Source organism: Erinaceus europaeus, chromosome 2 (genome assembly GCF_950295315.1).
Source record: "Erinaceus europaeus chromosome 2, mEriEur2.1, whole genome shotgun sequence".
NCBI lineage: Eukaryota > Metazoa > Chordata > Mammalia > Eulipotyphla > Erinaceidae > Erinaceus > Erinaceus europaeus.
Genome location: NC_080163.1, coordinates 89,242,905 through 89,266,625, shown reverse-complemented (window position 1 = coordinate 89,266,625; position 23,721 = coordinate 89,242,905). Strand labels below are relative to the sequence as shown.

At 40.5% G+C, this 23,721-nt stretch overlaps 1 protein-coding gene across 1 annotated transcript in view; it reads right to left on the bottom strand.

Annotated features, from left to right (window-relative positions):
- KLHL2 (kelch like family member 2) overlaps positions 1-11,680 on the bottom strand; it is a 123,279-nt gene extending 111,599 nt beyond the window's left edge. The window contains exon 1 of the mRNA XM_060184031.1: positions 11,380-11,680. Coding sequence (XP_060040014.1) covers positions 11,380-11,405 — 26 coding nt within the window. The 5' untranslated portion in view covers positions 11,406-11,680. The remainder of the gene's footprint in view (positions 1-11,379) is intronic.
- Positions 11,681-23,721: the final 12,041 nt, after the last annotated feature.

Here is a 23,721-nt window from a genome sequence, read left to right as displayed (position 1 = left end):
GTGGTGAAGCAGGGCTACAAGTGTCTCTCTATCTCTCTTCCGATCTCCTTCTCCCCTCTCAATTTATCTCTGTCTCTATCCAGTAATAAATAAATGAAAACTATTTTTTATAAAGGAGGAAAAAGTTTAGAGTCTTTCTATTTATTTAAGAAATCAGAACTTAAAACTTTCTGCATTAGAGAACTACCTTTAAGTCAACTATGATACGACATTTGATATCTACATGGGTACTTTCATAGAGCTATTTTCAGCTCCCATTTTTTTCTAATGTACCATAAAAACTCTGCAAAGAATAGGCTTTATTCAAATGTTTAAAGGAGTTAAGTAAGAAGTAACACTGAATCTTGAAGTGTTCTATGTACTAAGAGCCACTTACAAATACTGCACCCTGCCACATTAGTCCACATTTTCAACAATTAAGTACTTTCCATAATTTTCCATTTCCTATGTGCTTTTATGTTAGACAAGTCCTCACTGGAAAGCAGAACTGAGTAACAAAAAATGATACATCATGTCTAAAACTCTAGGTGTGGAACTAAACATATACTAGAAAACAGCTAAGTGGGAGTGACTGATTTACTTTTAAGTAAAAAGTCAAAACTCTGCTTTCCTTCTATCATAGAACAAAGAGCTAGCTTCTTCCTGAAAAGTTTCTTATTTAGAAAACTGTCTTCTCTAAAGTGTCATAGGAGATACTTCTACAAGATTTTTCTCACTACTAAGTCTGTCCCTAGCAATACATTCCATGCTCCGTTTTCAAATTATCTAACAGGATCTGGTGGTGGCACACCTGGTTGAACAGTGCTCAAAGATACAGGTTCAAGCTCTCAGATCCTACCTGCTGGGGAGCTTCATACATGGTGAAATGGTGCTGCAGGGGTGTCTCTCTTGCTTTCTCTGTCTCCCTCTCCCTAATTCCCACTTGCCTCTCAATTTCGCTGTTTCTATTCCAAATAAATAAATAAATTTTTAAAAATCAAAATAAATAAATTAGCTAACAGCCTACTGTTATATTAAAAAATATTTATCTGTAAACAGTGGAGTTTTCCAAGGATCTGAGCTCCAGTACACTGCTATACTTTTATTTGTCCCAGGTAATCCCCAAATCTTCCTTTATTGACTACTACAAAGTCCCAGCTGTGGACAAGGCTGGATTCTCAGACAATGTGACCTCCTAATTCTGCCTAAGAACATGCTGAAAATGATAACTGTATTCTCAGAGAGAGAAAAAAAAAAAACACTCTAATAAGGGATGCCTCCTCCAGTCAAAATTCCATTATCAGAGATTGAAACTGACTACAAAATTTTTGAGAACATTTTAGAAATGAGGAAGATCTTCAGAAGTACATTACTTGCTTTGGAACAATGACTTCCAATGGTTAGGGACAGAGGATCAGAGTGACCCAAGTAATTTTTTTAAATTACACAAAGCCATTTTCCTCACATGAAGATTCGGGCAAGCTCTATCTATAGGATTCGGTCTATCAGAAAGACAAGCATTCCCAGGAATAAGGGTGAAAGGCAGCTGTGTATAATTACAAAAAAAAAAAAAAAAGTGATGTAATAAGCCCCACCACCCACTTACCTCCCACTCTAGGACAGTCATCTCAGGTTAAGAATACACACTTTCAAAAATATGGATTTCATATGTTTTCAGGGTCTTCTAGTAGAAAGTATGCTGTAATTCATGAGAATAAGGCAGCTGCAAAATTTAACAGGGAACCAGACATTTTCATGTTCAGGACATAAACATTTAGACCTGGACGGTCACCATCTCTGCCTTCCTCTCTGCCTAGTCACCTCAAAAACTGCAAGCCACCCCTGCTTGCAATGAGTCACCCACCATTACTCACAAATTTTTGCCAATTTCACATCAGCAGCTGTTGTTTTCAAAGTCACCATCCATGCTGTACTGCTTTGAAGTTTCTCCATTACTTTAAAATATCTCTGCTGTTTTCTCCACTATCTTCCCAGCTAAACTTGCATTCAGAAGTTGATTGTCTTACTCATACTGTTCCCATACAGCAATGCAGAATGCCAGAAGCAAAGATTCTAACTAGTATTTGTCATGTCACTCTACGGTCTCCCAACAAAATTCTCTCACATCTATGATACCATCCAAAGAGCCACTATCTATTACTTAGAGGCTGTAAAAGTACAGGGCTTTCTCTGCTGAGAACATGTCTTGGTTTGTGGTAGAGTTGTGGTTTCAGTTTTTGCAATCAGCTTGAGGTAAAAGGACATGCTCTGCAAAGTTTCCTCAAGTGTTTGGAATTTAAGCTCTTATTAGATACAGAGTCACTAAATTAATTGCATTCTACAGATGTAAGATCATATTACCAAATAAATACAGTTATGGTGAGAGTTTTTGTTTGTGTGTTTTTACTTATTTGCGTTGTCATCTGGGCTTTTCTGGGGTGCACCTGCACAATTCAGCAAGCTCATTTTTATTTTATCTTAATGTTTATTTTTTTCTAGCTAGAGGGTAAGAGGCAGAGAGCATGAGAGTGAAAGAGAGGAGATGGACAGAGAGGAGAGGTGTTACAGCACTGCTCCATTTGTTGTTTTAAAGATTCAATTTGCTTATTTATGAGAGAGGAGGAGAGAAAGAGAAGCAGAGCATCACTCTGGTACCTGTGCCACCAGGGACTGAACTTAGGACCTCATGCTTGAGAGTCCAGCACTTTATCTACTGAGCCACCACCATTAATTTTGAAGCTTTTGGAGCTTCCCCTTCACTTGGTGCTCCCACATGGTAGCTGCAGGCTCAAACCTAGGTCTTCACACATGGTAGTTTGTACTCTATTAGGTAAGATCTCACAGCTCCACAAACACAGTTTTTTTGTTTGCTTGTTTGTTTTTAGTGTAGGAACTTTGATTAAACCTCTAGTACGGAAGCTGGTTATGAAGTATGGTGTGATAGAAAGTCTCCCCCGCATTCAATCACAGAAAACCTTACAGACAATATCACAATAAAGTCTCTGAATATGCTAGTGCAGCATTTACCTTGCTCAAAGCTTTACTTCTGATTTCCAGATGCCTGGAAGACAGCTAGTATATTTGACTAAAATGTATTAGCAGTGAAAAAGCAGAGCACTGAACCTATTAGAGGGCAGAAGGAAAGATGACACGGCCCCCTAGGACTGGTGGTGTGACTGTAGGTTAAGCATGCAGGGAAGCACTGGCAGGAGGAACTGGGCTGCCTGAAGTGGAGAGGTCGATGGAAGCTGGAGTAGAATTGCTCTGATAGTAGAACAACAGAGCTGTAAAAAGCTCTGCTACAGTTCCACTCAGCTCTCTCTCCCTCTCTCCCTCCCACCTACATGACAAACAGAACACAATCAGGCACTTTTTGTCCCTGACAGTGACTATTACTAGGAAAGGGACCAAGGTAGAAAAGCATGTCTTCTACAAGATCAACTTTATTTTAAAGAATATGTTATACCCTCCTACCCTATGGTTTTGTTAATTTATCCTTTCTTAAATAAATAAAAAAAAAAAAGAATATGTTATAAACCATCAGTATACACTGTCTGAGTGGGATTTTTTTTCTTCTTTTTCTAAAGAGCTAAAATAGGGAGGTGGTTGAGAACCACTTCAAGCATGACCATGACTTTTGCTGCTCCCTTTTCTGACCTTTATTTTCCTAGTATCACCATCACTTGGCTGATAAGAGAGCAGTGATCTGATCTGGCAATTCAGTGGACTGGGGTACCTGTTCTAACACTTGAACAAAAAGGCACTAAAGATTAGAATCAGCAGGAAGATTGAAATTGTAGTCCTAACTGAGCCAAATACTAATCAAGAAACACTGGGTTCATCACTGTGCTTTCCTGGCCTTCAGACTGCTTACTTACAAAATAAGATTTTGTTCTTCCATAACTATGTCTCATGTGAAATCTAATAGAAAAACCAGAGACAATTATCATCTCACCTATTTATCTTACAGAGCTGCATAAGCAAGAAATACTTACTATATATCATAAACACAGAGCTAAGAAAAATGTTGAAGCTATTTTTATAGATTTTTATTGGTCAGGATCACTTTTAAGTACAACATTAAATTAGAAATCATGGGGGCTGGGCAGGCAGTAGTACGCCCAGTTAAGCACACATCTCATCATGTGCATGGCATGGCCCTGGGTTCAAGCCCCTATTCCCCAGCTGCAGGGGGGAAACTTCACAAGTAGTGAAGCAAGTTCTACAGGTCTGCCTCTTTCCTTCTCTATCCCCCCCTTTCCTCTCAATTCTCTCTGTCCTATCAAATAAGGAAAAGGGAAAAATAAGGCCGGGGAAGGGGTTCAGTACCCATGCTCTGCACATCAAAGACCCAAGTCAAACTCCAGGCACCACCACATGGACAAAGAAGTGTTGTGGGTGATGGTGGTGTGTGTGTGTGTTAAAACAAATAAATCTTAAAAAAAAAAAAAAAAAAAAAAGTTATTGAGGCCAGAAAGGTGATGCAATGGATAAAGTGTTGGGCTTGTGAGCATCAGAGCCTCAGCTCTGGAGTTGGATCTCTGGTATCACATGGGCTAGAGTGAAACTCTTCTCTGGTTCTCTACTGCTCTCACACATTAATAAACAATCAATATTTTTTGTTTGTTTGTTTTTTAAAGAGAGATTATGGGGACCAGGCAGTATCTGACTGGGCAAGTATCAGGGTTCAAGCCCCCGGTCCTGCTCTACCTGGAGAAAGCTTCCCAAATGATGAAGCAGGTCTGCAGAAGTCTCTCTTTCTCTCTCCCTCTCTACTTACCCCTTCCCTCTCAACTTCTCTATGTCCTATTAATAAAAGTAAAGAGATAGAAGTCAATGTTAAAAAGAAAAAGACTAAAAAGAGTGATTATTAGTGATTCTTAACACAACTACTCCTGTTAATCAGTCATATAGCTGAACCCTGCCTTCTAAGATACCCACAATGTCTTAAACAAAGCAAGATTTGAAAAGTAGAAAGCAAGCCGAACACAGGATCCTTCTCCAATCACCATCTAACTCAGGAGGCACACCTACAACCACCAGGGATGGCATGAGTCAGGACACAGGTGCCAGAGGCTAAATACGACAGGACTACAAAGAGGAGCTGGAGTAAATAGAGAAGGTTTTGCGAGGAAGATTGGGCTCCAACTGGTTTTGGAGGAAGTGCACCTTGTAACAGAAAGGCTAGGGAAAAAGCTAGAGACTCTAGCTTTGTGATAAGGCAGGATTTACCATAGGAAGTTAAGGCACATAAGGATTTTGAATGTCTAAGGACAAAATGATGAGACATCTAGGTTGGCTAAGCCATTTGTTGTGACTCTAAATGAGGGAAAACTACATTAAGTTCAATCAGAGAAAAAGCAGGGGGGGAAAAAAAACAGGGTCAAATGACACCTTTATCAGAATGTGGCGATCAGGATGGACACTTGAAACCACAATTCTATAGTTCCTGGAAGTAGATGAGATGCCTAAGATGGAAAGAGCAAAATCAACAACCATACCAAGGCTTTGGTGAGCAAAGCATAGAAGAATGATTATTTCAGTGAACCAATGGAAATAAAAAAAATAAAAAAAAAATTTTTTAAAAGATGGCCATTTGAAAATAAAAACTATGAACTCCGTTTAGGCCAAGTGAATCTGGGGTGTGACATAGGAATAAATGTTCAATATGAAGCTCAAAACTCAAGACTGAAGCACAGTATACGTGCTCCACTGGCGCAATCGGTTAGCATGCTTACACAGCTCAGGATACAAATAGGGCTATAACTTAGAGATAGTCTGGGAGGGGAGGGGTGGAATCTGTATCTGTGAAGAACAGCTATTGCCAAAAGGCTAATAGAGAAGCTATTTCAGACGGGAAAAAAAGGTGAACAACAGAGAGATCAGGATACCAATTTTCTCCTCTACTTGGTAAACTTGATTTAACCTTGGGGGAAAAAAATAATAGCAAGCAAACTATATATGAGTGTCAACAGGATTAAGTGAGATAAAGTTGTAAAATAAATTAAATCATACTTAGCAGGCCATATGGTAGAGGATCCCAAAGAAAAGCTGTGTCATAGAATGCAATGGGTTTTCAGGAATGGTCTAAAAAATACACTAACAATAAAATAAAATAAATGTACTTCCGGCAAGAAAAAAAAATTTTTTTAAGTACATTAACACAGCTGAAGAGACAGTGTAGTGGTTATGTGAAAGACTCTCATGGTACTCTGAGGTACCAGAAGCCCCAGGTTCAATCCCTAGCACCACCATAAGCAGAGCTGTGCAGTGCTCTGGTAAAAAGAAAACAGTCTGAAATGAAAATAATAATAATAATGATAAATATATATACAGTGAAAACTATGCTGACCTTCTCAGTACAATATTTATATTATATATTTATTATCAGTTCCAAGCTTAGTAAAGTAAATTTTTTTTGCCTCTGAGATATCCCCAAAGCCTGATCATAGCAGGCACTGAACATACAGGAAAAAGGAGAAAATGCTGAGCTCCCTTATTATAAACAATAAGAAAGACAGTTTTCTTTTACTGCACCACCTTGAAAGAAGCTTCCAAAGCCTGATCTAAAGGAAGAAGTTCAATTCTTTTCATAAACACTCCTGGTGTAGTTCCACGACAACCACAAAAAGAGTCCACAGTTACCCTCTTACAAGCACACTTACCATGTTTATTAAGTGCCTACCATAAGCATTTAGAAAAATGTGAAGTAACAAGAGGTTTGAGGCAATCTTGTAGGAGGGAAAGGGGTAATTTCTCAAGATCAGAAAAAATTTTGAAACTACTACTTATTTCCAGACTCCACTTCTTTTTTTTTTCTCCTCCAGGGGGGTTATCGCTGTGGCTAGGTGCCTGCACTATGAATCCACTGCTCCTGGAGGCCATTTTTTTTCCGTTTTGTTGCCCTTGTTGCTACTCTAATTGTTGTTATTACTGTTACCGTTATTGGATAGAACAGAGAGAAATCGAGAAAGGAGGGGAGGGCAACGAGGGACAGAGAAAGATAGATACCTGCAGACCTGCTTCACCACTTGCAAAGTGACATCCCCTCCCCCCGCCAGCAGGTAGGGAGCAAGGGCTTGAACCCGGGTCCTTACACTGGTCCTTGCACTTCGAGCCATGTCCACTTAACCTGCTGTGCTATCACCCAGTCCCCCAGACTCCACTTCTTAAAATCCCAAACACACCTCAAAATTTTCCTTGTTAAGACACTTCCTTCAGACACACTGGTCTTTCCTTTTCCTTTTCCTTTCCTTTCCCTTTCCTTTCTCTCTTCAGTATTGATCTATATGTCTTCTTTCAACATTACCTTGTAGACTGCTACTGCTACCGGATATTATAAATACCCTAGTCTATTATAAAGCAATTTGTCCTTGAGATGATCAATGTATATTTCAGAGTACTGAACTTTTTTTTTTCTTTTTCTTTTTTTTTTAATTTCTTTATTGGGGAATTAATGTTTTACATTCAACAGTAAATACAATAGTTTGTACATGCATAACATTCCCCAGTTTCCCATATAACAATACAACCCCCACTATGTCATTTATCATCCTTCATGGACCTGTATTCTCCCCACCCACCCACCCCAGAGTCTTTTACTTTTATTTACATTTCATTTTGCACATCACCTAAAATCCCTTTACAAGTCAATATCTAATATTTAGTTGTATGATCTTTCAGATTTGACCAGGGGCAAGTGTCCCATGGTTTTAATATCTGTCACCCAGACTCTAAATTGCAACAGAATCTAAATGTCACACACATATTTAAAGATAAAAAAAACAAACAATAAGCAGATATATAGAGCCCAGTAACAATTTAAATGAGATTCAAACAGAATGAGAAGCACTAGAGGCAAGAAGTAGAAACAACACAAAAGGTCAAAACCTAATTTCAAGGAAGCCATCCTGAAGGAACCAAGAAGTCTGGCAAAGAGAATCTGAACAGAGGTGCCTCTCTCCAAAATTATGTGCTAACATGTCGTAGGGGAGCAAGGTGGGATTTGAGAGCAACATGAAACAAGCTGTTCAAAGAGAAGCCTGAGTCAAAAAAAGACCGCATCCAGTGCCAGGCAGAGACAGGCATTCAAATATCTGCAGAATGAATTGATTAATAAACAGACACTCACACAAAGAGGTTCTGAGTGACTGTTCTCAACCACATCACTCAAGGCTCTTTAAGTCCAGGTCAAATGTCTTTCCCTTAAAGCTCAAACTAAAAATCTAATCTACGAAAAGCTGAACCCTCCCTATAGCTTCCACATGCCTCTGTCCTGTTCTAATTCATTCCCAAAGACACCACCTGCATTTCTCAGATCAGACACCATGATTCAATATGAAAGAGAAAAACAAGTTAATGAGAATGGAGGTAAAGAGCTAAGGAGTGGTAAGAAAACTATTTCAGATCTACAGAAAAGTAACGCTGCAAGAAGCTCTGCAATTGAGGTTAATCTTAGGTAGATCAAATGCAAATAAAGCCTATTTGTATTTATTATTAGATGAACAGGAACAATTAAGACTCACCAACACTGGTCACTGTGGTTAAACAAAAGACCTCTAGCAATGGTGAATTCACCTTCACCTTATCTTGGATGGAGCCTGAACGAATTATGTCAAGTGAGATCAGCCAGAAAGAAGGAATAATATGGGATGATCTCACACATAGACAGAAGTTGAAAAATAAGAACAGAAGGGAAAACACAAAGCAGAACTTGGACTGGAGTTGGTGTGCTGCACAAAAGTAAAAGACTCTGGGGTGGGGGTGGCAGGTTCAGGTCCTGGAACACAATGGTAGGGGAAGACCTAGTGGGAGTTGAACTGTTATGAGGAAAACAGAGAAATGAGGAAGCAATTACAGAAGCCAGACCTTCTACCTTCTGCATCCCATAATGACCCTGGGTCCATGCTACCAGAGAGATAAAGAATAGGAAAGCTATCAGAGGAGGTGATGGGATACAGAGTTCTGGTGGTTGGAATTGTGTGGAGTTGTACCCCTCTTATCCTATGGTTTTTGTCAGGGTTTCCTTTTTATAAATAAAAATTTTAAAAAACTGAGAAATGTTACGCATGTACAAACTACTTTTATCTTACTGTTGACTGTAAACCATTAATCCCCCAATAAATAAATAAATTAAAAAAAAATACTTAGCAATTTTTTTCATCTCTGCTGCCATTTCTGGTTTTCCATTTCATCTCTGCCTCTCACTCATTACTCTTATACAATTTATGTAATCTCAACACCAGAGAACAGGGGTAGACAGCAAAATTAATAGTTGGTCTGTCCTTTATCAGTATTTTCATGCTCAGCTATTTCATCTTTAGTCATTTCCTTTTATAAATCTTTTATTACTTTTAAAATCTATTACTTATTATCATTACTATTATTTTTAGATAGAGACAGAGAAATTGAGAGGAGAGGGAGAGACAGAGAAGGGGAGACAGGGAGGAAAAGAAAGACACCTGCAGCCCTGCTTCACCACTCATGAAGCTTTTCCCCCTGGAGGTGAAGACTTGGACTTTGAACCCAGGTCCTTGTGCGCTGTAATGTGAGCACTTAACCAGCTGTGTCACCATGCCTGGCCCCTCTCTAATAATTCTACTTAAATCATTTTCCTTGACTCTCTATTCCCTCCCTCCACACCCTGCTTTTCTATACCCCCCCCCCACAGCTGCATTCTAAGATTCTCTTGTTTTGTTTTGTTTCCTTTAATTCCTTCAACTCCAAAAGTAAAGAGGAATAGCAAGGAACCGACACAAGTGGGGTAGATTCACTACACTGTGGTATATTCCTATATACTATGTGCTGTCTAGACACAGGTAGCATTTCCTATCATAAGTATCTCTAAGTCTGAACAGAACTTCACTGTTGGTGCTATGCTCAAGCTGCCTAAGGCTTAATAATCCACAGTATCATTTAAATTTGTATTTATTTATTTTTTATAGTGGTTGGGTATAGGGCAGGAACCTGCTGAAGAATATGACCATGTCACAATGTCCTCAAAGTCACAGAAATCAAGAAACAACGGAGTCCTTGCCTCTATCAGTCCAGCAAAGCCCATGCAAGAGTCCTAACTCCTACTCCTTACATTCCCACGACCAGTTCCCCTACCGTTAAAATTCTATAGGGACTTTAAAAAACTGTAGTTTCAGAATCCTATTAGCTCTCCTAAAAGGACTTAACATCAAAAAATTATTCAGCCCATGCCAAATATCCATATTTTGGCTGGAATTCTATCAAATAAGCACAAGAGGCTAGTGTGGCACAAAATGCCACGGACTATAGCTGACCAAACCTAACTAGAAAATGATAAGGCTCTATGAATGAGCTTTCATGAAAAGGATCACCATTCTTCTGAAAGAGGTAGGCTTGCATTCTGAAAAGTCACATTCAAAGGGTTCTTGTTCCGTCATCGTGAGGAAAGCACATCAAAATTGCACATTTCAAAAGAAAGCAAATCAAAATAGCAAATTTTAAAACTCCTGGACATTTACAGTCACCATCAACAAAACGTTTCTTTTTTTTAAATCTTGTCCTGAATAATGTATTATCTCCCACGTAATTGTCTAACCTCTATTATTTCTGCAAGTAATGTTGTGGCCGGTGCTCTTGAATTGTATTTGGGTACCAAGGAAATAAGACACCTGTGCCTGGCAGGTCGCACACTACTATATAATTTGCTCAGGGTACCAAAGAAACAGAAGATGCTCTTGATTTCTGGATACAAATTTTCTGCAGTGCCAGGTAAAAGAGGTCACATGCCCTGAACAGCCGCGGCTCCTTTAGAGTGAAGTAGAGAGGCTCTCCAGACATTAATGTGGCTAAGAAATTCGTAGAAACAAGCGAGCTAGATCCAGAAGCCAGATCGATTCATCGAGCCACCGGGCGTCTGGTACTTTCTAGCCTCCTTCATGCTTCCCCCCCCCCCAACCCCAAACACACCAGCACCACCAGCACCACCCCATCGGACTCCAGTGCAACCTATCAGCACTCCCTTGGAAAGGGGTCTGCAAGCTGGGGACCAGCAGCCCCTACATTCCAGGGAAGTAGGCGCAGGTGCGAAAGGGTCCCCCATCCCACCCCCCACCCCACCCCCCTCCAAAAAAAGCAGAGCCCCATCCCGAATCTCCTATGAGCCCGGGTTTGGGAAACCCCATCCCTGGCAATTCCCAGGCGGGGTAGTAAGTGACCGGCTGGCTGACGGCTGACCGGGCTGAGTTGCCTTCCGCGTCCGCCTGAGGACTGCGGCCACCGCTCCTGTCACGCCCCGCGGCTCCCACCTCCGGTGGCTCAGCGTTGCCGTCCCCCGAGCAGGAGGAGCCCGGGCCGGCGACACGCGCCGCAGAGCCGCGCTTCCCCCGCCACAGCACAACCCGCCCGGCCGGCCGGCTGCTCACTCACGCGGGAGGCAGTGGCGGCGTCTCCATTGTGGCTCCTCTTGGGCTTCAGAACGCAGGCAGCGACCGCCGCCGCCAGCACCATTCCAGCCGCAGACGCCGGCTCTGCCCGCCCGCCCAGCCGCGTTCCATCCGCCCCGGAGGGGGGCGCCGCGCTCGCCTCACAGCGCGCCACCACCTGCGGCGGCAGCCCCCGCGGCCATGGCCCGCTCGGCCGGGCGCGCTCCGTGTGCCTGCGCGGCTCCCGCGCTCGCCCTGGTGCGCGGCGGCGGCGGCGGCGGCGGCGGCGGCGGCGGCGGCGGCGGCGGCAGTGGCGGCAGCAGCAGCGGGATTGGCCACTTCCGGGTTCGCGGGCTGGCGCCGACGCCGTGACGGGACGGCGATACGGCCTCCCGCGGCGGCCGAGGACCCCTCCCTCAGCGCCTCCCCTTCCTCCAGTGGCGGCCGCCGCCTCGCAGCTGCAGGGGGCGGACGTGCCCAGACCTGGTCCCGGGAGCCGAACTTGGTGGGGTGGGGTCGGGTGGCGGGCACCCGCTGCAGAGTCTGTGGGTCACTCGGGTGGGGGAGCAGGAAAATCAGTGAAATGCCCTCTAGACTGGAAAGCACCCCCGCCACACACACACGCACACACACACACGCACACACACATACTAGAAATCACCTCATCATTGCGCTCTGTTTATTCACTTTGCCTCACAGGCATGTGCACGTTATTCTCATTAGATTTCAAGCCTGTGCCCAGAGACATGGGAAAGGTGGGCAGAGCCCACACACGCTGGACCTGCAGTTGCCTGTCACGGGGGGGGGGGGGGGGGTCCCAAAGCAGAGAGCTGGGCCTCCCTTCCTCAGTGTGGAAGCCATTCATTCTATGGACTGTTAGTTGGGGAGAGCATCTAGCAGGCGCGGTTTCCTACTGGGATCCTGTATGCAGCAAAAGCAGATCTGTGTTATTCGTGGAGCTCTGGGTCTAGATGGGGTAAGAGACAGTGAGAAATGATGCCCACTGCCTGCCAGAAAGAAAAATAAATCTAAGCGAGAAGCTGGATCCTCTTCTAGGAGTAGTCAGGGAAGGCCCTCTTAAAAGAGGCTGTGTGTGTGTGTGTGTGTGTGTGTGTGTGTGTGGCATTAAAGCAGCGGTGGAATGAAATGAACCTTGAGTAATGCACGGCAGGGGCCTGCCCTAGCTGGTTGAGGAATGGAAAGAACTAGGAAGCTGATGTTTCTCCAGGCACACTGGCTAAACAGCCAGCAGTAGGACCTGGGGACTTGTTAGAGATGAGTTTCTTGAAACCCACTTCATAATCTACTCAATTAAAAACTGTGGGTGGAGGCCCAATAATTTGTGCGGTAACAAGCCCTTCGATGCTGCTGTTGAAGTTTGGGAACTTCTGGTGTCATTGTTGCAGAGTGAGGAGAGGAAAACAGTGAGAGGAATGGGTATGCCAGTGGGTGGGGTGGGGTGGGGAGGGGTGGAGTAGTCCTGACGGATCACAATAACCTTCTAGACAGTCCAGAAAGATGTTGGTTTTCACTAAAAGGAGAAGCAACTGTAAACTTGTGAGCAGCTTGATGTGATAATTACACAGACTTCTGGTGGGATTTTTTTTATTAAAATACCAGAAAAGCGAGGGAGGGAAATAGAGGAGAGGAGGCAGGTGTTATTTATTGCCTCCATGGTTATCACTGGGGCTCAGTGCCTGCATTATGAATCCTCCGCACCTGACAGAAAGAAGGGGGAGACAGAGCAAAAGAGAAAGACACCTGCAGACTTGCTTCACCGCTGCGTCTCCGGGTTCACCCGTGCATCCTTGCGCAGGTCCTTGCACATAACATGTGCGTTTAACCTGGTGCGCAACTGCCCGGCACCTGGTAGGTGTTAATTTTTATTGCTGAGTGATAGGTGCATGGAAGAGAATCATCATTCATGTATATATATTTTTGGTAATTTTTTTTGAAAGGTAACTGGTTGCTGTATGAATTGTGTACATAGGGAGGCAAGAGAACAATCTAGTAGTCTGACTAGCATGATTGGAATGCAAAATAAAAAGGGCCTGTACTAATGCCAGAAAGGAGTACCTGGATTCTGATTCTTCTTAGAAGATAAAGCACACAAGAATTGCTGATGCGGGGAGGAGGAGGGAAGGAGGAGAATTGCTGATATTTGATGAGCTATTGATTATGAGAGTAGTCAAGAATAATCCCAAGTATTTTGGTGCCATTTACTAAGCTTAGAAAGATTGAAAAGAAACATTTGGAGGAGGGAGAAGTCTTTGTGAACTCTGATCTTAGACATTAATTTGAGGTGTCTGATAAAAATCCATATGAAAGGAGTGGGGCGGTAGCCCACCAGCATAAGGATCCCGGTTGGAGGCCCCCCCACCTCCCCACCTGTAGGGGAATCCCTTCACAGGCAGTGAAGCAGATCTGCAGGTGTCTATCTTTCTCTCCCCCTCTGTCTTCCCCTCCTCTCTCCATTTCTCTCTGTCCTATCTAACAACAACAACATCAGCAACAACAACAATAACTACAATAATAAAAAACAAGGGCAACAAAAGGAAAAATAAATATAAAAAATTTGGGGATACATCCTAAGGAACCCAACACACCCACCCAAAAAGATCTGTGTATGAGCACAATTTGTAATAGTTAAAACCTGGAAGCAACCCAGGTGTCCAACAACAGATGAGTGGCTGAGCAAGTTGTGGTCTATATACACAAGGGAATACTACTCAGCTATTAAAAACAGTGACTTAACCGTTTTCAGTCGATCTTGGATGGACCTTGAAAAATTCATGTTAAGTGAAATAAGTCAGAAACAGAAGGATGAATATGGGATGATCTCACTCTCAGGCAGAAGTTGAAAAACAAGATCAGAAGAGAAAACATAAGTAGAACCTGAACTGGAATTCGCTGTATTACACCAAAGTGAAAGACTCTGGGGTGGGGGGTAGGGGAGAATACAGGTCCAAAAAGGATGTCAGAGGACCTAGTATTGTTATATGGAAAAGTGGGAAATGTTATGCATGTACAAACTATTGTATTTACTGTCGAATGTAAAGCATTCATTCCCCAATAAAGAAATAAATTTTTTTAAATCTATATGAAGATGAGGATAGCATATTAGGTATACATATTAGGTGGACATTAAATTGGAGGTTGTCAGCATGTAGGTGGTATTTAAAATCCTGAGAGTAGTTGAGATTAGCTAATGTAAGTAAGGAAAAGAAGGTAATCTAGAAATGAGTCCTGGTGTGCTACAGTATTAAGACAAGAAGATGAAAATACAGCAAAGTAGAGAAGGAACTGGCGAAAGGAATTGGAGAGAACCAGAGTATCTCAGTAGCCTAGTGAATTATTACAAGGAAAAATGATACCTTAGTATTCCTTAGCATGAGCTAAGACATTATATACAGCTGACATACACCATCAGTAAAGCACACATAAATTACTTTCTCAGTGTTAGTAAAGGTTTTATTCAGATATACAGTAAAACTTTTCTAAAGCTGTTTTAAGAGTGAAATAAACCTATGTAAAGCATATAGCACTAATTGTATAATAAACAGTAAGTGTTCATCTGTGTTATTAGTATTATGCATTTTCATGACCATTAATTATACCTGACTCACCTAGAAACTGAGGTTAAGTGGTGGAACCCCCCCACACACACACACACCAAGACACATTAACTTAGAGGTTTGATGGAAATTTGGATCTAACTTTCTTCTACATGAAAACTGAGTGAGTAGGGCTATTTGATCGACCATTTTAGGAACTCCTTCAGAGAAGAGGAAAAAAAATAAAACTATTGCTATTGTATCTTCCATTCCAAAACTAGTATCACATATACAAGTACTTATGAAAAAAATGAAAATATATCTATCTAACAAATAGACACACAATTCCAATCCATAACTCCTTTCCTATCCTCCCCTGGATTTGCTATAGCTATCAAAATTCTGTTTCTTAAGAGTCAGGCCATTTTAGCCAGTGACATGTCTACCCAAATCTTTTATTTCCACACACATCTTTTAACTCGTAGGCTTTACAGATAGTACAGGAAAGAGTGCCCAGTATAGTGGCTTCAGAGATATGGCTTGAAGACTATCCATATCCCTGATCAAAGTCTGTGCTGAAGTCCATTTCTGCAGTAAAGACAAATAACTGAACCTACTATTTCAATCTTCTAATCTAGAGTAATCTCACATTTTGTCATGTATCTCATCTAAGAATCGAAGGAATTTGAACATGTTAATTAACCCACACTGAGCTTTTGTTGTTTTCTGAAAGACAGTGACAGAACACTTGGCTTTCAGACATAAGGAGGCTTTCCTAAAATCAGTAGCAAAATATGAGGCCAAAATTTCCATTTTCATCTTTATGTGGGCCAAGTAACTTCATAAAATTGGTCCTCTGCCAGATGCACTCCTTAGCACTTAACCCTGTCTCACCATTCACAAGAAAAGTAAGCAAAAATGCATGACAGCATGAACATTATGTATGGGGAGAAGCCTTTAAAATGTTTTCGTTTGTATGTCAATTTTGCATGGTCTCAAGTAAAGAATAGCTTCCTCAGGTCAGGAAGGACTTTTCATCTCTATTTTTTTTTTTTTTTTTTGCACAAGAATTGAGAATGGAGAGATGTTTGGCCTCTCCAGGCTCAATATTATCTTCATCCATCTTTTGATAATTCCTCTCTCCCTCCCTCTCTCCCTCTCTGAATAGAGACCAAAGTTGAGAAAGAAAGGGGTGAAAAAAAGAGGAAAAAAGACACCTACAGCACTGCTTCATCACTATTGAAGCTATCATCCTGCAGGTTGGGACTGGGGGCTTGAATGCAGGTCGTTGCACATTGTAACATGCATTCAACCATGTGCATCAACACCCAGCCCCTAATAATTCTAAATAATGAGTTTTTCGCATGCTACAGAGCAATGAGATCTTGAAAAAGTCCATTCATTTATTATACTGGTGAAACAGAACAATCTTTATCCATATAGGTAACTATAACGAGATAGTACAGTTACTATAGACAATATCTCACTTTTTAGTAAGGTAAAAACAAGCTTATGACTGGTAACAAAAGCAAATTGTGTTAAAATCATATGTTAAGAGAATTAATGCCATGCAGTGGGACGCAAAAAAAAACAAACAAACATCAAGAATGATAAGAATCTGAAAGCCAGGAATCTCTCCTAAAAGACTTAAAATAAAGAATAGTAGGATTCTGTTTCTGTAATGCCTTCTTATGTAAACATAAGTATGAAAATCATCACTCATTTAGAAATAGTACTAAAGGAGATCTAAAAAGTTTTGATTTCAGGTTAAGTATACGTATTACAATGTGCAAGGACCCAGGTTTGAGCCTCCAATCCCCACCTGCAGGGGCAAAACTTTACAATTGGTGAAGCAGTGTTGCAGTGTCTCTCTTTCTCTCTCCCTCTCTATCTCCACCTACCCTCTTTATTTCTGTCTGTATCTATCCAAGAAATAAAGATAACAAAAAAATTTTTTAAATACTTTAAAATGCATACTTTAAAAAGTTTTGATTTCCACCCTATAGAGTAAGCCTGAAATTCACAAGTTTTCATGTCTTTCTCATTTTAAATGGAGTTTTTTCCTCTAGTTCTTTTAATATGGAAATATATTGGTGCACTAATTACCAAATGAATTTTTTCAACACATGAAGGTATTTATTACACACTCTATGGTGTTAAATGGGGTGATGTGAATCTTTGCTCCAGATGAAGAGAAAACATAACTGGAAGAAGTTTTCATTTCTGAATCCAGTTAACTCTACAAACGCTTGTTTGTCTTCATGGTCTTTAATACACCAATCTTATCAGCACAGCCATACCTGCCCATTATCCTGTATCTGAGGTTCCTAGAGAAATGAAAGCAAATTATTTGCTGCAAAGATTAATTGGAAATCTGTTATAATTGGTACAGGAAGTATTCAAAAATAGACTTCACACTAATGTACACCAGGTAAGCAGTTTCTTTTTTTTTTTTTTAAGAAAAGATAATTTGCTTCATCTATTTTTACTTGTGTATACTTATATGGAATCTATTTATGTAGTCTGGTGATGTAATACCTCATTATAGAATTATCTAGGACTAAACATCTTTCTACACAGTCAGCAAGGCTGGGGGAAAGAAAAAACAAGTAAAAATTCTTGATAAATTATGAAGGCATTATTAACTTATTGTCATTCATCTCAAATTATGCACTTGCATACACATATACTTTCTATTCAGTTTTTATTTGTCCAGTATAGCTGACTTTTAATAGTGTGACACTAAGCAAGATAGTGAAATGTTTGATTTTGGTGTTTTTATGTCCCCATTCTGTTCCCTTATTTCCTTTGGGTATCAATATATCTTTCATCTTAGACGCTCAGTATCTACAAGTCTATAAGTCTATGATTTCTCTTTACCCTGTACTCAAATTATCTGATATCAGTAAACAGAATAATCTTCTGCATGATATAACTTCATAATGGTGCTATTTCAATTATAAAAGTATTGCCCTTCCTTGTGTCCTGTTATCTCAGAATGCATCCCAAGGCATTCTATATTATTTTAAGCACATCATTTTTAGTTATTCTTTCTTTAAGTCTTTTTATTTATTATTGGATAGAGACAGAAAGAAATTGAGGTGGGAGAGGAAAATAGAGGGGGGGAAAGAAAGGAAGAGAGGGGAGTGAGAGGAGGGAGAGAGAGAGATAGGAAAGAGGGAGAGAGAGAGAGAGAGAGAGAGAGACAGAGACTGACCTACAGCCCTTCTTGACCACTTAAGAAGCTTTCCCCCGGGAGTCGGGCTGTAGTGCAGCGGGTTAAGCGCAGGTGGTGCAAAGCACAAGGACCGGCATAAGGATCCCGGTTCGAACCCCGGCTCCCCACCTGCAGGGGAGTCGTTCACAGGCGGTGAAGCAGGTCTGCAGGTGTCTATCTTTCTCTCCTCCTCTCTGTCTTCCCCTCCTCTCTCCATTTCTCTCTGTCCTATCCATCAACGACAACAACAATAATAACTACAACAATAAAACAACAAGGGCAACAAAAGGGAATAAATAAATAAAATAAATATTTAAAAAAAAAAGAAGAAGCTTTCCCCCTGCCAATGGTGACCAGAGGCTTGAACTTGTGTCCTTGTGCACTGTAATGAGTATGCTTAATCAGATGCACCACCACCTGGCTCCCAAGTACATTTATAACAAAGTATAATGTTTAATTATTTTTCACTAACAGAAGTATTAGTGTATAATAATGTGAAAAAAATCTTTATCTTAATAAAAAAATACTGAGAAATGAAATGGAAATGTTTGTTTTACCATTACAAAAATCAGCTCTAGTTTATGTCTTTTTGTATGAACATTATGCTACCTCCCCTGGTCCTGAAAAAAAAAATTCCTTAAGCATGAGCTGGCAAATAGCTGCTTGATAGTACACTTGCTTTGTCACATACACAACCCAGATTCTAGCCAGGTCTCTGCCACATTGAAGGAAGCTTCACTGCTGTGATCCCTTTATGGTTCTGTGTTTCTAGCTGAAAAAGCCAGCCTGTAGTGGTAGAAGCCCCAATGAGGAATAAAAATAAAATAAATCCTAACATTAGACCCTCTGAAGCCAATCCTCTGGGAGTTTGTATTATTTGTTCCAGTATTTCACATTGTAATACGAAAAGATAAATTTTCAATTTCTCCATACATTCTAAAATTTGAGCTCAACCCAGATCTTGGAATTATTTTTGCAAGTAGGAATCCTTCGCCAAGAAATCTTTTCTAGTTCTTAATCTGGAGCTAGTCAGCTCCTGGATGTGGTGAAGAATGTTTAATGCAGGATATAAGTGTTTAGTCAAATCCTGAGGCATCCATATTTCTTCATTTTCCTTGTTAAGATCTTGGTAATAATCCAGCCCAAGAAATAGAATTGAATTCAAGCTATGTATGCATGAGAACTATTCTTTATTGAACTAAAAATGAGCTTAAGCTGCCATTTTGAAGTTTTTGTTAACAAACTAACTAAAATTAAAACAAGAAAAATGTTCCCAGTAATATTTTTTAAAGCAAATAGAGTCAAACCGATTATACATAGATTCTATATCAATTGGTTTTTCTAGACCACATAGGAAAAAATACTGACGACCATATTCTAAGCACAAGTATTCTTTATGCCCTAAACTCCTGTTCTGATTTATTTTTCCTGAAATACTATAGTTTGAAAAACTGTTTTACTTGTTTGTTTAACTTATTGTCTGTCTTCTGCCTTCAAATGTAAGATTTATGAGTTTGGAATTTAATTTGCTTGTCCATTGTTATGTGCCCAGAATTTAGAATTAACTAGCCAATAGTACGTTTGCTACAAATATGAATGAATGAATTGGCACAAATCACTGTGCCAACCAAAACATTCTTCCTCCATGAATATACTTTCTTTTTTCCCAGAGCACCACTCAGCTTTGATTGATGATAGCACAGGGGATTGAACCTGGAACTTTGGAGCTTTAGGAATGAGACTCCCTTTGTATAACCAGTATGCTATCTCCTCAGCTCACTGAATATACATTCTAACTCAAATTTATACATCCCATATTTTAACAGCTATATGTATATACATCAACATATTCAATTTTGTTTTTATTTTATTTTATTTTATTTTATTTTCCTCCAGGCTTATCACTGGTGCTCAGTGCCTGCACTATGAATCCATATCTCCTGGTGGCCTCTTATTATTATTATTTTTTTAACTTTTTTGGATAGGACAAAGAAATTGAGAGGGGAGGGAAGATAGAGAAAGAGAGAGAAAGATAGATACCGGCAGCCCTGCTTCACCACTTGTGAATTGACTCCCCTGAGGTGGGGAGCCAGGGGTTCTGTTTTTGTTTGCTTTTGGAAGCATAAAAGCAATGTTCCCCAGAATCTAAGAAAGACTCAGGATAGCCTTACTTCTCTGAGCCAATCAACATTTTTTGAGTAACTTCTTGGATGAACTCACTGTGATCGAAGGAGAGGTAGGACAGTAGGGTGGAAAGAATAATGAAAAATTTAAAGAACCCTGTCTTTAAAAATGTGTCATTGATGTCATAAATAAGTCCAATGTATTCAACAAAAATAAACGCAAATACTAGATAACAAAGTTGTGTACTAATTTTAGGATTTAAGGAAAAGACAGGTAGTGGAGGGCAAGGAGTATATTCAGTGGACAGTAAAGGGGAATTTTAGACAAATGTTTCAAAAAAAAAAGATTAAATAAAGCTGAGATGCAAATGTTAAGAATAAGTTCCAGTGATTCTAGAGTGAATTTTAGACTTTCTATGAAATTAAGTAGATAAGGGACTGGGCAATAGCACACCTGGTTAAGTGCACACATTACAGTGTGCGAAGAGCCAGGTTTAAGCACCTGATCCCCACCTACAGGCTGAAAGCTTTACAAGTGGTGAAGCAGGGCTGCAGGTGTGTCTCTCTGTCTCTTTCCTTTGCTATGCCCCTCTGGTTTGATGCAATAAAAAAATGAAATAAGTAGATAATTATTGAAATAAGAGTGTGTGTGTGTGTGTGTGTGTGTGTGTGTGCTTAGTCAGATAGCAGATTAAACAAATTATACAATAAAATTCATAATCTGCCATTGGTGCATAAAATTAACAAATAGGGGAGACTGAAAGAGATTCGTTGGAAAACTCCCATAAGAGTTTGTATGTGAGATGATAAATCTTGAAATAAGATAGCGCACCTGAGGAGTGACCTGCTTTTCCATGTGTGCCACCCAAGTTTGAATCTCTAGTACACCACATAGGAGCAACTAAGGCACTAAGGAAAGGCTATGGTGTCTCTCCTCTTCCATCTCCCCACCAACCCCAATTTCCAATATGAAAAATTTGACTCAGAAAAGTGAAGTCCCAGTGACCCCCCCCCCAAAAAAATTGCAATAGTGTGCTCTAAATGAAAAATGAAAAAAGGGTCAGGGAGGTGACTCCATGGATAGAGTGATAGAGTGCATACTTTGCATATTTGGGGTCTGAGTTCTGAAACCTAGAACCACCTACAACAGAAGGTGCTCTGGTCTCTGCCTCTCTTCCCTTCTCTCATAAATTACAATAATAATAAAGCTTACAAAAGAAAAACAGAAAAGCCAAATGTCAAAGATGGACTTGCCAGCTACTCTGTTATGGGTACAAAGAAATGAAGTAACCACATAAACCCAGGCTGTTGAATCTGACACTATGGTGATAGAATTGATAAAAGGGAGGTTGTGGTTTTAGGCTTGCAGAGTTTACTGTCAGAACAAGCTACTAAAATAAAATGTCCAGCAGGAAGTTGTTAGGTAAACCAGGATAAGGAAACTTGGAACAGAGATTGAATCACTCATAAAGCTATTGGCCTCTGAAGAAACTGGTAATACAACTTTCTGTGGCAAGCCACTTTATTACAACATATAAACCCATACACATTTCTGTCTGCATAGGTTTTTATCTCAATATTGCTTTCTTTTTTTAATTGTTATTTTTAAGAGGCAGGGAGATAACTCAACAGTAGAGCATAAGTTAACATGAATGACACTCCATGTTCAATGTGTGATATCACATGTGACAGACTGGTCGACCAGTCACTCTTCTACCATTTTCTTAATTTAGGCAAATAATATATGTATATATTTATTTTAAATAAACTGTTTAAGTTACACATATTTATTTAATGAAAGAAAGATACTGAGAAAGATAAAGAGAAAGGAAGAAACCAGAGTACTGCTCAGGTCTGGCTTATGTTGGGCCTAGGGACTGAACCTAGGACTTGAGGGCCTGAGTCATGAAAGTTACTCGTATAACCACTTTGCTGTATTGTAGGGAAATTGTGAGGATATGGTTGAGCATGGTGTGGGACCTCCTATTGAAAGATGGGGGCCTGGATGGCACGACCTTCCTACTAGCCTGTCTCTACCTAAGATCGAGCATGGAGGAAAACAACCACCAGGAAATGTCCCCTCTGTTAGTCTCCCTGCCTCACAAAGACTCTGCATGCATCCCATTTCCTTGTTTCCAAACCAGTTGGTTTGTTTAATCAGAGGCTAATAGAAGTTCATCTTCTTTGATCACATATGACCCATATATCATTGTTCTGCTCCATCAAACAGTAACTAGGATCATTCTCCTTACTCCACCCCCTCTGGTCCTTTAATCTTACATGATCTATCTTCTCTCTGCCCTTAAGACCCCTCTCTGTCTGCTGGTTATTGATAACCTCATTCCTTTGATCAACTAAACCCTTTGCTCAGGAAACATTTGCTAGGAATGCTCTGACCTTTTCCCATCCCCTTACCTCTCTTTGTTCCTTTTCTCCCAAACCATATATGGAATGATTAATTTACTTCCTCCTACAACCCTTCACAAAGCCTGCATTGCTGTTCAATAAACGGATTGACCATCAGACCAAGTCCCTGGGTCATCTCTTGTCGCAGTACTAGCACCAAACACTGAGTCAGTCCCAAAGGTTCACTCCTGCTGCCTTGGAACATTCTCCTAGGTCCCTGTCTCTGGTGTGCAAGAGGGCAGGTAAGGCAGAAGTCTGTGCCCAAGAAGAGGCCTCCCCACAAGAAGTACGGCACTGTTTCCCCAGCTCTATGTTTACATTCTTTAGTAAAAATACAAATCATGGGACCAGGTGGTGCACATGTTACAATGTTCAAGGACCCAGGTTCAATCCCCTGGTCCTCACCTGCAGGGGCAAAGCTTTGCAAATGGTGAAACAGTGCTACAGGTGTCCTCTCTCTCTCTCTCTCTCTCTCTCTCTCTATATATATATATATATATATATATATATATATATATATATCTTCCCCTTCCCCCTTGATTTCTGGCTGTCTCCATTAAATAAAGATAATAAATTTTTAAAAAAAAAATTTAAACCATGAAGTGAAAGTCCCTACTATTCTCTCCCAGTCTCCTCCCCAAAGTTAACATGTTATTCATTTTATCTGTGTCCTTCAAACATTTTTCTACATAGTTATAAACACATGCAGTACATATCAAAATACATGCGTTTGTACTTGTTTTACAGAAGTGGAATCACACTGTTACCATCAACCCATTAGCAGCTGTGAAGGAAGTCTTACTGCCAATTTGCTGTAGCTGTGGGGAACCCAGGGAGGGAGAACTCAGCTGCTAGTTGCCAATACATCCAAGATTTTAACTGATACAATTTTCCGGGAAGATTTTGAACATCACAAATTTGATTGGGAGATAGTTCATTCAGTCCAGCACACACTGTGTCAAGCATGGGGTCTTGGAGTTGAATCGCAGTACTGCATAGGAGTACCATGGAGAGTGGAGTGGTGCTGTGGTGTCTGTCCTTTCTTT